This window comes from Danio aesculapii, chromosome 18 (assembly GCF_903798145.1).
Source record: "Danio aesculapii chromosome 18, fDanAes4.1, whole genome shotgun sequence".
Lineage (NCBI taxonomy): Eukaryota > Metazoa > Chordata > Actinopteri > Cypriniformes > Danionidae > Danio > Danio aesculapii.
Window position 1 is genome coordinate 11,861,382 of NC_079452.1, and position 15,707 is coordinate 11,877,088.

At 34.3% G+C, this 15,707-nt stretch overlaps 1 protein-coding gene across 1 annotated transcript in view; it reads left to right on the top strand.

The window, feature by feature from the left end:
- Positions 1–15,707, top strand: part of LOC130246073 (transmembrane protein 255B-like) — a 74,460-nt gene that overhangs the window by 21,580 nt on the left and 37,173 nt on the right. Inside the window, exons 2-3 of the mRNA XM_056478933.1 lie at positions 13,480–13,569; positions 14,387–14,467. Coding sequence (XP_056334908.1) covers positions 14,390–14,467 — 78 coding nt within the window. The 5' untranslated portion in view covers positions 13,480–13,569; positions 14,387–14,389. The remainder of the gene's footprint in view (positions 1–13,479; positions 13,570–14,386; positions 14,468–15,707) is intronic.

Consider the following 15,707-nt stretch of genomic DNA (forward strand, 5'->3'; position numbering starts at 1 on the left):
ATCACTTTTCGAATCAGCCAAAAAGAGGAGACAAATGTAATTTGCTTTTCATTTATTATAAAAAGAATGCAACAAGAAACTTTTGGTCTCAAAAATAAAATGAAGAAATAATCAGCTGAATAAAAATGAATGCTAAAATATTCAATACGGTGGAAAATTTGCTGCTACTACTACTATTGCTGATCTGGTACGTTGCTAAAGGTAGAAATCTAATACTAGAATTTGTACAACCCATATTTATTTTCATTAAACGATTCAGTTATTCACTCATAAAACCTCATTGTTTTATTGCTAGATGATCATTTTTGAAGAATTGTTCAGTGGCATATTTTTGAAGGCTGGTTGTTGAAACCCACCACATCCCGAATAACCCACCACAACTTCTTCCATCATCATTATATATTTTACAGGAAAGCCTAAATGCTTTCATACATGTGATTTGAATGACACCAAAGGGGATTTCTCTGCGATCGTTACAAATTTAGGATTAATCTACAAAAAAAAATTATTAATCTGCGGGTCACGTGTGTTCTGAACTGTGGGTTGTGATCCATATGTATCACGGATCAACTGTGATCCGTTACACCCCTAATATTATTATTATAATATTATCAAGTGCGTTTTTGTATTTTATTTTTTTATTTTGTATTTTATTTTTTGTGTAAGTTCTTGTATTTTAACAGTATTTTTATATGCAACAACAAACATCAGTCCGAGGCACTTGAAAAATGTCGAAAATATAAAAAGCCTTTATTCACATGGCTAATCTTTAAAAAAATCTACGCGTTTGGGCAAGGAACTGCCTTCATTAGGGGAACAGTGATCATGTGCATCTAGAGTTTCTTTTGAGTACTACGGTCCCATGATTCATTTAAAAATCTGAACAACACTCAAATAATATAACAAACAAGATCAACTGTCATCATTAATTCAGCATTGATAGAGGGGGACATATATACGCATATATACATACACAGACATACTGTACACATGCATATATAAAGAAAGAAAAAATTGAACAAATAAGCAAATATGTAGAAAGAAATACGCTTAAACATGGCATGTACATACATATATACATCCATTCGAACATATACATGTGCACATACATATACATACACATATACATGCACACATAAGAATGCATATACAAACACATACATATTCAACAATATATAATGAAAATCTGTAAAACATCTATAGAAAAACTGTTTTACAAAAAAAGAAGAAAAATCTAATTCGTCATTTAAAACTAGAAATCTAGTTGCTTTTAATGTATAGGTCCAAAAAATCTCTGTTTTAATTTTTTTTATCCTGTCTCCTCCTCTTGTAAAATTGTAAATATGTCCAATACCAACCATCTTTAATGAACTGGGATTGCCGTGACCTTGATTTTTATAATGTAAGGCCATTGGATATTGGGGATTACAGGTATCGCGTTTTTATGCTCCGCTAATCTCAATTTAAATTTTCTCTTAGTCATTACTATATAAAAACATCCGCACGGACATTCCAGTCGGTATACAACAAATGTAGTATTGCAATTAATAAATTAATTGATCTTAAATTCACGGCCTGATGATGGATCTCTAAATATGTTCATCTTAAAGGGCACCTAGGTTACCCCTTTTCTCAGATTTAATATAAGTCTTTTGTGTCCCCAGAATGTGTCTGTAAAGTTTCAGCTCAAAACACCCATCAGAGTATTTGTTATAGCTGTCTGAAGTTTCTGTATTATAGGCGGTAAAACTTGGTTGCTGACTTTTTGTACTGGGCCTTTAAGGCTAGGTAATACAGGTAATGATACAGGTTAATCCTCACTGCTGTATGAATATCTGTTATGTTAATGTACAAAATAAACCTGATTTAACATCCACAAACCGGGATTTAAGAGTCTTCCTTTATAATTGTTCTGATACGCGGCTGTGCTGATGAAGTGAATCGCTGTAATTCATTACACACGTGCTCTGTTTTAAAACATTTTAAACTTGTGAAACTCACTCTTGATCACATTTAATGATGATTGATGATCCTAGCAAACTGAACAGACCTTTTATTCCCGTTTGCTTTGTGCACGTCTGATCTTGTTGATATGATTATACACGTGACTACCGGGACATGTTAATACGCACAGCTGTCAATCAATTCGGTGGGCGGTGGGACTGCACTCCTACATAAAGTTGCGGTCGATCTGAAAACCGCTGTAATTGGTCCACCTTTTTTATGTTGTTAAATTTAAAAAAAAAAACTACTGGGTGTGTTTATATCACCCCAATATGACTGTCTGTATACTACATCTACACATGTCTGTCCAAACAGCTTTAAAAGTAGATTTTTCACCATAGGTGCCCTTTAAGTATGTTATCACAATGATTGCAATTACCACCTCTGTAGTTTCCTGTTGTTTGACTTAACCAAGTATTAGTCTTCTTTTAAACTACTCCTGAGTGCTTTTTGTTTGTTTTTGGATTATTGTTTATATATGCAGTTTGACACAACAGACAATACAGACACTAATAATTAACTACTTAAAAAAAGGGTACTGGAAATGAATTCCAGAAGCCCAGTAGGCTAATGCCTCGTAATGGAAAAGTTCATTTGTATTCTGAGTGGAGGAGACATGAGAATTAGCTAGGAAATGACCAGAAGAGCCAAAGGCCCGTTAAAGCTGTCTGTTTTCATCACGGTCCAGCTTCAGTGCCATGCTAAACCCTGAAAGATGCTACAAACCTAAAAGTCTGAAACCAGATACGACTTGTTACGTGTCGGTAAAAAGCAAATGCTGTGTGAGGTGGAGGGAAAAGGAACATTCTGTACAGCAGGAGGTGTCCAGAATGTTTCACAGCAGAAAATCATTTTATAGGCCTGTAATTCCAATGCATTAGTGAGAAAGAGATCACAGAGCATGCAGAAAACAGTTCTTATCCCGGAGAGAGTGTATTTAGATAGATTCTGGGTTTCTGTGGACAGACACAAGCTGTGTTTTTTGGACAGCCTGTTGAAAAACTGCAGTTTACCAAGAAACATTAGAACAGGAGTGTCCAGTTGAGTTCCTAAAGGGCCAGTGTCATGCAGCGTTCAGCTCCAGACTTCATTAAATACACCTAAACAAGATGATCATGTCCTACTAGATTACTAGAAACTTCCAACCAGGTTTTTATTGCTGCTTGGAGCTCAACTCTGCAGGACAGTGGCCCTCCCAATGGAGTTTAATACATCCATCCTATATCTCATTGATTTTACATTCAGGGCTGTTTTAATTAGTGTATTAAAGTGTTTTGGTAGTTTTAATTGTTGAAAAAAGGTTGTGTTTTGAATGATAGTGAGTTCAAAAAGACTTACATCCGCAAAACGTACAAAAAACGTTGTATTATTGTACTGTATGTATTCCAGACCAGTATTTGGTGCTTTCGCTTAGAGATCTGCGCAAGGGGGATTTTTTTTTGAAAAAATAGATATTATTTTCTCCCGCTCCCGATCACAGTAATCATGTTTTGTCCCACCCGCAAAGACCCACAGGTAAACATATAAGTACTTTTATTTTCACAGCTTCTTCCCACTACTCTCTTATTTGTTTCACTTGCTTCCCTTTTGAATATAAATAAAAAAGAAACGGAAAATAAACAAATATGTGTCGTTTTATTTGAGATGTTTGAATATGAAATCATCCTTATTACTCAATGAATAAAAACAGGCCAATTTTCAATATTTCGCTAATCAAATAAAAGAAATGAAAACTGAATTAACTAAAAAATGTAGACCTATTGAATGTGTCTGTGATTGAGTAGCATGTCATTCACTGATGATTGTCTCTGCTCGAGCATGCAACCGCAAATACTAAAAGCTATATCAGCGCAGTAGCTATTTGTTTTCAGTAAATTCATTTTTTTATAAATTGAAAAAATCTTTTTTAAATTGAAAATATGTACAAATTTAGTACAAGCCTACACATCTCACAACAATTATGAACAAATAAAACGAAATAAAATGAGAAAAATTATAGTAATAGTATACAATCAAAGTATGGTAACAGTTGCCAGGGGTAAATATAATAAATTCATAAGATAATAATAAAAAATAAAAAAACATTTAATTAACCAAATAAAATTTACATAATGCTGCATATGTTTTTTTGTTTGTTTTTTTTTGCTTTTTTTGTGATTTATAAGCATCAATATATATATATTTAAGAGGCTAAATTATTATATGCGTTTGTTTAACTGACAAAACATGTATTTTTGACTCAAGAAGGTCCATACTGACTCCAAAGGCAGATACTGATAAGATCAGGGCCTGGTATGTGGACTTTGGGGGTTTTACGATGTGGTCACATGTTGATTGGTCAGTTTGAATGTCTCAACATTTGGGCTTTAGTCACATGGTCAAGAAATATACAAAATAGGTGGTAAAACGCTGCTCTGCCTCTTTTCTTTTCCTGACCTGTCTTTTCCTGGTCTGCTTTTCTCCTCTCCTTCTCTGGAGTCTATCTTCTCTGACTCTACTGCAATCAGGCTAACTTCTGGGCCTGCTCCCTTTGTCTCTCTCTCCCTCCTCCTGTGTCTCCCCTTCTACCTCTGGTAACTTTAATTTTACATTTAAGCTGGGTACAGTTTATATCATATGCTTTTATCATTTCATATTTGATCATTTTATACAGTTATTTTGTAACTAATTCAGTTGTAACCATAGAGAATTATTGTCATTAAATCATCTCATTTTCAAGTATTTGTGAATTACTTTTGATTTAACATCAACACTTAACTGTTCCATATTGCAATACAATACAATCACATAATATCAACGCTCTCCCACATTTATAGCTATTAATACTGCCCATTCGGCAGAACTACAGTTCGAACCGCTGTGGTTTAATATATATATATATATATATATATATATATATATATATATATATATATATATATATATATATATATATATATATATATATATATATATATATATATATATATATGTATATATGTTGTATACATTATTATAAGAAACTCAATTAATATCTGTGTTCATATTTACCCATAAATAACAATACACATATACACATTTATTAAAATGTTGATTTGGAGTGATCAAATAAGTTTTATTTCACAATGTATTCCAACCACATCTTCAAAAAAATTAGATAAAATAAATCAATAAATAAATAAAATAATTAATATGAAGGGGGCATGTCTTTTTTTAGAATATGAAAAGCTAGATTTGCAGGTTCGAAGGATTATAGTAGCTAAATGATTTGATTAAAAAAAATTGTGTCACAGCTACAACACTTATTGTGCTTTACACTGTAAAAATTATTCATCTTGTCTCAACACAAATCATTTACAGTTTTTCCCAATTGTTTACACACATTTTCTAAAAGCATGTCTCATATTGTCAGAACTCTACACACAAATCACAAAACACACACAGACATTGGGCAAAACTCTTCAATACTTCTGCAAAATGAAACTCTACGTTCAAAACAATGTGATATCTTCTCAAAATGGTATTTTGTTTTCAATTGACAGACACAAGCCATCATATGAATAGACATTTATAAGAACTGTTGAACACTGATGCGCTTAATGTAAAACACTATGACCACTTCTTCTCCGTTCATCATGATGACTTACTGTAAGTCTTTTTTTGTTTAGTGTTACACTTACTACAGACAGTACATAGGTTTAGAAAATATTTTAAAATATTGTTTTTATGCAAAACACACAAATACCAAATATATTTTACTGTATTTCCCCCACAAAAACAGTGTACAGTGTTCATCCCAACCAACACAGTTGCACATAACGTGGTCTACATACACCATCAACAGAAGTATTTACAGAATACAGTTACAGTAATAAAAAATAAACGCTATACTGCATCCTCTTTTCTGTTTTGCTCTGGCCAAGCAGCGAGGAAAATGTCACCTTGCATGGCAAATCCAGCCATGAAAAGCATTAACTGTAGCTTGGAGAAGGGGTATACTGTACGTGTGTGGATTTTGGTCATACACTTTCTATGCTTTCTACACTTTCAGGCAGAAAAAAAATTCCTTATAGGTTTGAGGAATGGAGAAGGAGGTAAACAACTAAAAAAACGTGGGTGGGCAGTGAACCAGTTATGAACCAGATGAGCTCTGATTTCAAAATTGCAATTCTTTGTTTACTCATGTGATGAGTTAGTATGCAAAGTAGGACAGCTGACTTTACAATTTATAATGGCAGTGTGTTCCTCATGAAAACAAGAGATTTTCTGCATGAAAATTGTGCAAAATGCAGAGAATTGTGTGTAGTGTTTTGAAAAAAAAGTTTTTTAAACCTGCAATTTGAGTGTAAAGCAGGAATTGTGCTTATAGTTTAGCATAATTGGTTCAGGGGGTTGGTGCATCAGTTACATGTTGTAGTCGTTGTGTCTGAAGTACAAGTAATTGTGTGTAAACAATTGGGAAAAACAGTAAGTTAACTTAATTGTATTTACAAATTTAAGTGACTTGAACATGATACAAATGCAATGTCCCGCCCAAAAAAACCTTAAGAATTGTGTTGTTTCAACTCAGTAAGTAGTTTAAACATTAATTCATTCATTTTCCTTCGGCTTAGTCCCTTTATTTAATGGGATCGCCATGGCCTTCCAGCTGCGACCCACTACTGGGAAACACCCATACACTCTCACATTCACACACACACTCATGCACTATGGCCAATTTAGCTTTTTCACCCATACCGCATGTCTTTGGACTGTGGGGGAAACCGGAGCACCAGGAGGAAATCCTCATCAACAAGGGGAGGACATGCAAACTCCACACAGAAATGCCAACTGACCCAGCTGGGACTCGAACCAGTGACCTTCTTGCTGTGAGGCAACAGTGCTAACCACTGAGCCACTGTGCCACCCGTAGTTTAAACAAGCAGGTAAAAGTCATTTATTCAGTGTAGAGTTTTGTTTACATGTTCTGCTTGGTGAAATAACTGGAACGCTTGAATGTTTGGCGCTATACGTTTCCTGGCACTACTAAACAATTATTTCATCTTAACAGAACACAACTCCCTAAAATAAATTCTTTAATGGTTGCTGATAAAACATGATACATTACCTAATCGCCAATAAAACTTTGCTTGACATATGCCGAACTTTGTTTTGGAGCCTTATAATCACATAATTAAAAGCAAATGACGCATTAATAGCTGTACATGAAAGGTACTCATAAAGAGGCTTAAAGTTTAAACGACTGTTAAATAAAACAAATTCTGTGACCATTATTAAAGTTTGCGTGAATTTTTCAGCAGTCACAGCGGAAAAAACAAGTGAATTTCCACAATAATTCTGTGTTTTCATCAGTATTTGGTGGCTGTTGTATAAGAGTGAGGTTTTCAGTGACCATCTAAAGAAGTTCTTTAAGACAACTCGTTTTTCTGGGTCATTATCTTAAACCTAGTTGTTATTATGGCAGCAATTAAATGACCACTTTCTCTGGTCAGAGAAGTGGCTGTTCGTAGCTTGTCTGCTAGTGCATGATAATGGCACATTTAAAGGGCTTTTAATTATATTTGGTTTGATTTGATTGGTAAATTGAGCTGTAAGACGTAATAATAGTCAATTGTGGCCTTTCCAACTGCATAATGTTTAGCTAGCTGTCTATACTGATTTTGATTGACTTATTTTTGGTCTGTTAAGTAGAGTAAATCAAATTCACGAAAACCTTTACAATGTAATAAAGAAAAATAGTTTTAGCCTATATAAACTCAGAGATTGTTGTGGCTTATGTTTTCAACCATTCCCATGCAATTCGCACAGAAACACTCATGCCAGTTTTGAAGTCAACTGGACCAATGGTTGAGTATTTAAAGTTTTGTGGTATTAGAGCACTGCCATGTGGAGAGTTGTATCACTAATCTTATCTCATAAAGTCTAAAGACAGAGAGCTGATCCAAGACTTCTAGGGGCCCTAAGCAACTCAGAGTGGGGCCCCTGTCTTTGTGTTAATAAAAACCCCAAAAGGACCTCTTATTCTGTTTATGTAGAGCCATTTCACTGTCAACCAACAACAGTGAGATGAAACAGTACACTTTTAGTTCTTAACTGTAACAAATTAATAGGATTATAGGCTTGTAGCAATAGCAGAACCATTTTTGGTGAAATCAGAACCCTTTCGTGAAACGTTCTATAAAGAAACATGCTTTGAATGTGGTATAGGACCTTAAAATATTTGTTTATATGATCATAAATAGTATTAATATTAGTATTATAAAATTGGTATTTATTTTTTTATACTGAATTATTATTAATATTAATTAGAGCTGCAAGATTAATCGAAAAACGATTGTGATCTTAATTCGACCCTCCACACGATCTTAATCCAGCATCTCTACGATTCAGCCAATTGTCAATTTTAGGAGAGAAGCATATAGGCTTTTTCACAAGTCTTCACATTGTTTTATATACATTGCTGAGCAACGTGGACACCTTTAAATGTCGCTGAAAGAGTCTACTGTATTTATAAGGTATAATTCACCCAAAAATGTAATTTCTGTCTTCACGTAATAACGTTGCGGCCACGAAATCACGTGAGTTGACGCACTATTTGTTTACTATGGAGAGAACACCAGCGGGCCTGCGAAAAATGCTACTTTAGTCAATAGAACCAGCAAATTTGATGTTATCACTCGATTGAATGGGTGTTATCAGAAGGCTGTTATCATGCATCCACTCGGTTAATCAGCTATAAATCACATGCGGCTGCAACAGATCTGGATTTGGAGGCTTTTCTATTAGTATAGCTGATCAACCATGTGGATGGATGATAACAGCTAATATCTATAAGCTGATGATAACCACTGATAATGCCCAGTCAATCGAGTGATAACATTTGAAGCAGGTGAAATAGAACACTTTTGTGAAAGGTTCTATAAAGAACCATGCTTTAAAAGAGCTGTAAAAGTTAAAGAGTATTTTTTATATGATCATATATAGGGTTAATATTAGTATTAATAAAATTTGTATTTATTTTTAGTACTGTAAATATTTATATTAATTTTATATTATTATTATTATTATTACAATAATAATAACAACATAATTATTATTATCATTTGGTCCCACATCTGCAGACTCTTAAAGTGTAAAAATACAAATAGTAAAACTATTACACATACTCAACAGCAAATACCAGTTAGTTATTTTTTTTTCTTTTTTTGAACTTGTAAAAAACTACAGACAACAGTTATTAGCTGAAGGAGTTCATAAATGAAAATTGATAATGAACATGAATAAATACATTAAAGTAAAAAAATACTATATATATATATATATATATATATATATATATATATATATATATATATATATATATATATATATATATATATATATATATATATATATATATATATATGTATATATATATATATATATATATAAAACAGGATATACAGTCAAGCCCGAAATCATTCATACCCCTGTCAAATTCTGACTTAAAACCTATGATTTTTTTATTTTTTATTTTGCAATAATGCCTCATCTTATTATCTTTTGGGAGAATCCTGTGTCATTTTAGGAAAAAATATGTGAAAAAAGTAACTTTAAGTCAGAATTTGCCAATTAAGACAGAATTAGTCATTTCGGACTTGAATCTACATGCAAAGAAGACCAAGTTCTTCAATGTCTTTACAATCCTTTATGATGCCTTTATTTATGTTGTTATTTCAGTCTAATTTAATGGCATTTTTTTTACACTCTGGAGTTGATCAAAGATTTCACAGCATCTTAACTACACAAAAGTCACAGTGTGAGGAATCGTGAAATTGTTTTTAAGGCGTCTTTCCCTGATTAGAGAATCGAATGGGGAATTTGCTGTAAAATGTCTAACAGCCGTTGTGAATTGTATCTCTTTGCATTTACATTTACATTTAGCAGACGCTTTTATCCAAAGCGACTTACAAATGAGGACAAGGAAGCAATTTACACAACTATTAGAGCAACAGTGAATAAGTGCTATAGGCAAGTTTTAGGTGAGTAAAGTCTAAGAAGCAAAGCATTAATAATGTAAGTTTTTTTTTTTTTTTTTTTGAAAGAGAGTACAGTTTGTGGTATAGCCAGAGAGGCAGTTACAGATTAGGAAGGAAAGTGGAGACTAAATAGTTGAGGTTTTAGTCGTTTCTTAAAGACAGCAAGTGACTGCCGTTCTGATCCACCAACTGGGCAGATTGAATGCGAGAGTTCGGGAAAGTGATTTCTTCCCTCTTAGGGATGGAACCACGAGGTGACGTTCATTCACAGAACGCAAGTTTCTGGAGGGCACATAAATCTGCAGAAGTGAGAGCAGATAAGAAGGAGCAAAGCCAGAGGTCGCTTTGTAAGCAAACATCAGAGCTTTGAATTTGATGCGAGCAGCAACTGGCAGCCAGTGCAAACGGGTGAGTAGCGGAGTGACATGTGCTCTTTTGGGTTCATCAAAGACCACTCGTGCTGCTGCATTCTGAAGCAGCTGAAGAGGTTTGATAGAGTTAGCTGGAAGCCCGGCTAGTAGAGAGTTGCAATAGTCCAGTTTAGAGAGAACAAGAGCTTGAACAATGAGTTGAGCTGTATGTTCAGATATGAAGGGTCGGACCTTTCTGATGTTATAGAGTGCGAATCTGCAAGATCGAGCAGTTCTAGAAATGTGGTCAGAGAAGTTTAGTTGGTCATCAATCGTTACTCCAAGGCTTTTTACCATTTCGGATGCGATAATGGTTGCCCCATCCATCTGGATTGCAATAAAAACTTAAATATAAAAATTAAGGTTTTATTGAGATGTATTTTTGGTGATTGGATGTCGGCCTGACTGAGTAGCTTTACTTGAACAAAGCAAAATTAAGACCTGTTTAAAATGATTTAAGACCTACACACATATTTATCTGTAATATGGACGGTATTTTACTGTCGGACAGTTATGCGGTATCTTACTGTATTGTAAAGTTGCATTGTGAAAATTACTGTACTTTTTACCCTAAAGATGTACCTGTACAAACAATTCTGCAAATCCGTGTAAAGCAAGATAAATAGTGCTGTAAATACAGTATTTTTGCTGTAATTGATTTACAGTAAGTAACTGGCGAACTTCTGTATGTTACTATACAGGAAATTGTTAACATCGTGGACCCTGTCCTTTTATCTTCCTTGCTGTTGCTCTTATCTCTACTGCTCTATTGACCTTTTACAGACTCGTTTACTGTCTCTGCTGATTTACTCTCTCTTCTTTTGACGCGCATCTGTCTCTGTCTGTGGGTTAAGCTTCTGTTGGCAGCAGTCTGTCTCTGATCAGCTGACTAGAGATTTGTCTATCTGGATATCATCTTGCATGTTCAAATAAATAAACAATGACATTTGATTGAGCCATTGCAGTCAGTTAAATGTAATTCATTACTGGTTTCAAAGCCGCAGTAGTTTTCCTAGGAATCACATTAAAATATTATAGGGTTTGAATAAGGCAACGTCTCTGTGTATGTGGATATTTTTTAAATATGTGCACTTTTAGCAGAGATATTTAGTTGCGAATGTAAATTTTGCAGTGCTATTGTTTATAAAATGGTTAGCTAACCCAAAAAAGTTACATTTTGTTAATAATTACTCAACCTTATGTCGTTCTACAACCTCAGATAAGCAAAAGTTCGGACTATATGGAAAACGCAAATTAGAAAGGAAAGAAGTGATTTCTAAATTTACTTTGACTTGTATTTAATTGCATACAATACAACAGCACACTATTTAATGTGTTCCTCATTATTTTTATTGTTTTAATAAAAATCAAACACCAAAATAAACACGCATTCCAGTTTTGGTTCTTGCAACACATTTTCAAAAAGTTGGAACAATAAAGCTTTTATCACTTTGTAATGTTGCAAGTAGTGAAGACAGCATGTAGTGAAGTGTTTCAGGTGTAATTTTGTCTCATTCTTCCTGCAAACAAGTCTTAAGGTGGGCAACAGTACTTCGTTGTTGCATTTTGTGCTTCAAAATGCACCACACATTCTTAATTGCAGACAGGTCGGTACTGCAGACAGGCCAGTCAAGTACTGTAACTGTATCCTTTTTCTCTACAGCCTCTACTTTGTAATGTATGAAAATCTTTATGTACTTTTCAGCATTAAAGGTGCCATCACTGAAGTGCTAGTTACCTTAGCCAAGGGCACTGACACAAAGCACTGACACTGACACAACATACTAGAGATCTGCACGGAACTGAAATTTGAATCCCGCTCCCGCCCCATTTTCCTCTGCCCATCTTTGCTTCTAAAGGACTAGACCTTTCTTGGATGCCGCTTATGTACCAGGTCATAATTACAATCACCTGTTGACATCACCTGTTTCAAATCACATCAATATTTAACCAATTTACTGGATTATTAGCCCTAAACTGCTTCTGTCCCTACTTTTTTTGATGATGTGTATTTACAAGCGAAATGAAGTTGATATGGAAATCACTACTTTCTTTTTTTATTTGCATTTTTCATACTGTGCAAGCTTTTTCTGATTCAAGGTTGTAATCGCCCGAGACTTTTGTTCATATTTGATATTTTTGATGGAATATATGGCAGCAGCCTAAACGGCATGACCATGACAACATTACAAACTCAGACTCAGACTCAGACTCAACTTTATTATCCCGTTTAGGGAAACTAAAATTGCAGCAAGGTGTCGTAATAGGCGAAGTTCCATGTACATATTAATAAATATTACCCCACAGCATCCAATACATCATATTGAAGGTGCATCTCCCTCCCACCTGGACTCATTTAATGACCTAATGGCCACCATTATAAAACAATTTCTGACTCTATTTGTCCTGCAAATAAGAACTCTAAAATGACGTCCTGATGGCAACAGCTGAAACACAGAGTACAACGGGTGATCCGGGGTGCATAGGATACCCTGAGCTCTCTTTAAAACACTAGTATGGTAAATTACGTCTGGACCAGTTTGATTAAAACCAATGATCTTGCCTGCCACCTTCACCAGACTACTCAACCTGTTCTTGTTTGACACACTCAGATTACAGTACCAAGCTACAATGCAGATGCAGATAATACAATGCAGATAAAACAGATTCAATAAACTGTTTATAAAACAATGTCATCATAGAGGTACAAACCTGAAATGATCTCAGTTTCCTCAGAAAAAACAATCTTTGTTGGACTTTTTTTATAGACAGCTTGAGTGTTAGGTTGAAATGTCAACATATTGTCAAAAACAACCCCTAAATATTTATGTGTGTCCACAATTTCAATATCCAAGCCTTTAATATTTGTTAAGGGGAATAAATATAAATATTTGTACAGGGGAATAAAGCAGTGTTTAAGAAGATTTTAAGAAGAAATCCACCAAAATAGATGATCCTGACTGCATCTATTTTGGATGTATATTTGGATCGGATGGATGGATATTTTGAAGTTCAAATTCACATTTAAATCAGTAATAATTTCATTTCAATTTCTTTTTTCTGTCCAGTTAGTTGCATCCATCGTGTTCCTGAGTTTTGGTATCATATCCAGCTTCCTGTGTCTTCTGATCGATGGTGTTTTCATCCTGCTCAACATTGTGAGTACAAGAAACCTTTCAAAGCAGCTAAACTACCAAAATTATTAGTATTTTTTATTATAATTCCTTTATTTAGCCAGGAAGACACGTCGAGATATCACTATGCCTGTTTAAGTGAGACCTGGTCAAGACGGCAGTGCACAAAAGTTAATTCACAAACTAAATATTACAATTTACACATCTATATCTATAAATGATAATCAAATGATGAAATACAATAACATCTGCTCTTTAAAATATTATACAAAAGATATTTAGGAACGCCAATACACTCGCAGAAATAAAGGTATGTGATCTGTCATTGGAGTGCAAGTGAGGTACAAATTTGTACCTAAAAGGTACGTATTAGTACCTCAGGAGTACATATTAGTTCCTAAAAAGTACAAAAGTGTTCCTCTTAAAATGTTTAGGTACTAAAATGTACTTTTAGGGTACCAAAATGGTCCCTTCAATTACAAATGTGTACCTTTTGAAAAGGTACCACCCCAGTGACAGCTCACATACCTTTATTTCTGAGAGTGTATAATACCATGCTGTTTGCTTATTCATTTAAGTTATCACTGTGTCAAAATACATCCAACGGCTTCATTTGGAGGAACGAGAAGGTCCTGTTGATGCTGGCGATCTTTTGTATTTTTGTAAAAAGATCTGTCTAGCTCCACAGATGCAGCCGATAAGGAGAAGAACGATAAGGGAATGCTAAAGATGTGGTGATGGGAAATGTCCACTATGAACATCTCCAGACAAACAGCCTTCTACTGTATCTTATCATTCAAAAAGAGACAATCTGAAGATATTTCTTACAATCTGCCAACAGGATATGCGTCCCATGAAGGCAGGAAGATGTCAGTTCTACACCAGTGGAAACAGTTACATCTATGAAAACTACTATGCTACAGTGAGTCAAAGATAGTAGATAATATGCTAAATATCCTGTGTGAAAAACAGATGTGGTCCATTGTAATGAATGTGCACTTGTATTGTACTTCTCAAATCTCAAAATAAAATAAAATAATATAAACTACATGCAGATAAAATAATAATTATAAAAACTAAGGTCACTTATAAGTGTATTTGAAGACTGGTAACTATTTAATGAAGATATTTAATGAAGATATTTGTGTATACTATTAAAACATACATTTTGTAGTGACTCCAGATCCAAAGTTTATCTTTTTAGTAAATTTTACAGTAAATATTTGTTTTAGTTATCTTTTACACTGACTTACCATTGTATTAGTGTTATGGACAAGAAGCAGGAGGACAGTGGTAGGCATCCAAAATGCAGCATTTATTAAAAGTTAATCAAACATTGACTACGTTTACATGGACATCAGTAATTTAATTATTTGCTCTAATCTGAATGAGACAATAACATGATTAAGGTGTTTACATGAGTTGCTTTTTAAATGTTACTTTCATGATCCGGGTTTACATGTTATAGCACACTGTAATTCGATTAACGTCACTGCGTCAACGCAATATCCACAGTTCCTCGGGAGTTTTGTGTAATTTCAGGTGTTTCATTTTTAATTTGTCGACTTTAACTGCAGTTTGGCACTTTCACTTTCATTTAGGAACATTTCATGCATGCCCCCCGTGACAAACGAGATATTGGATGCGAGTATGAACTGCTGGAAGAGTGTAGTTTTAATGAAATTTTATACCGCACGCCATATGGGAAAAACCTCAACATTTCATGAAGCAGGTGTCTGTGGTCCTTCACTGACTCGATAGATGCAGAGAATATACAAACAGCCATGTATGTATAGACTATGCGGCGAAAATCCTACACTACGGTAATAGTTTGATTAAGATGTTTACATGTCTGTACTGCATTTGCGACTAATAATGCAACTAAAATCATCATACTCCACATGTCTTGATCCGATTTCTGTTTAGTTCGATTATGACCTTAATCAGATTAAATGAATCAAAAATCAGTGTTTACATTGTAGACTCTTAATCAGAGTATTGTCTTAATCGTATTAAAATCGGATTATTGGTGTCTATGTAAACATACCCAATATCAAACAAACCATAATTGTGAAAAGGTGCCATAGTAATCAAGTACATAGTCAGGTAAAGAGCATCAGCTGTGGAGGTGCAAATGGTTATGGGAAATGGAGTTCGGGTGA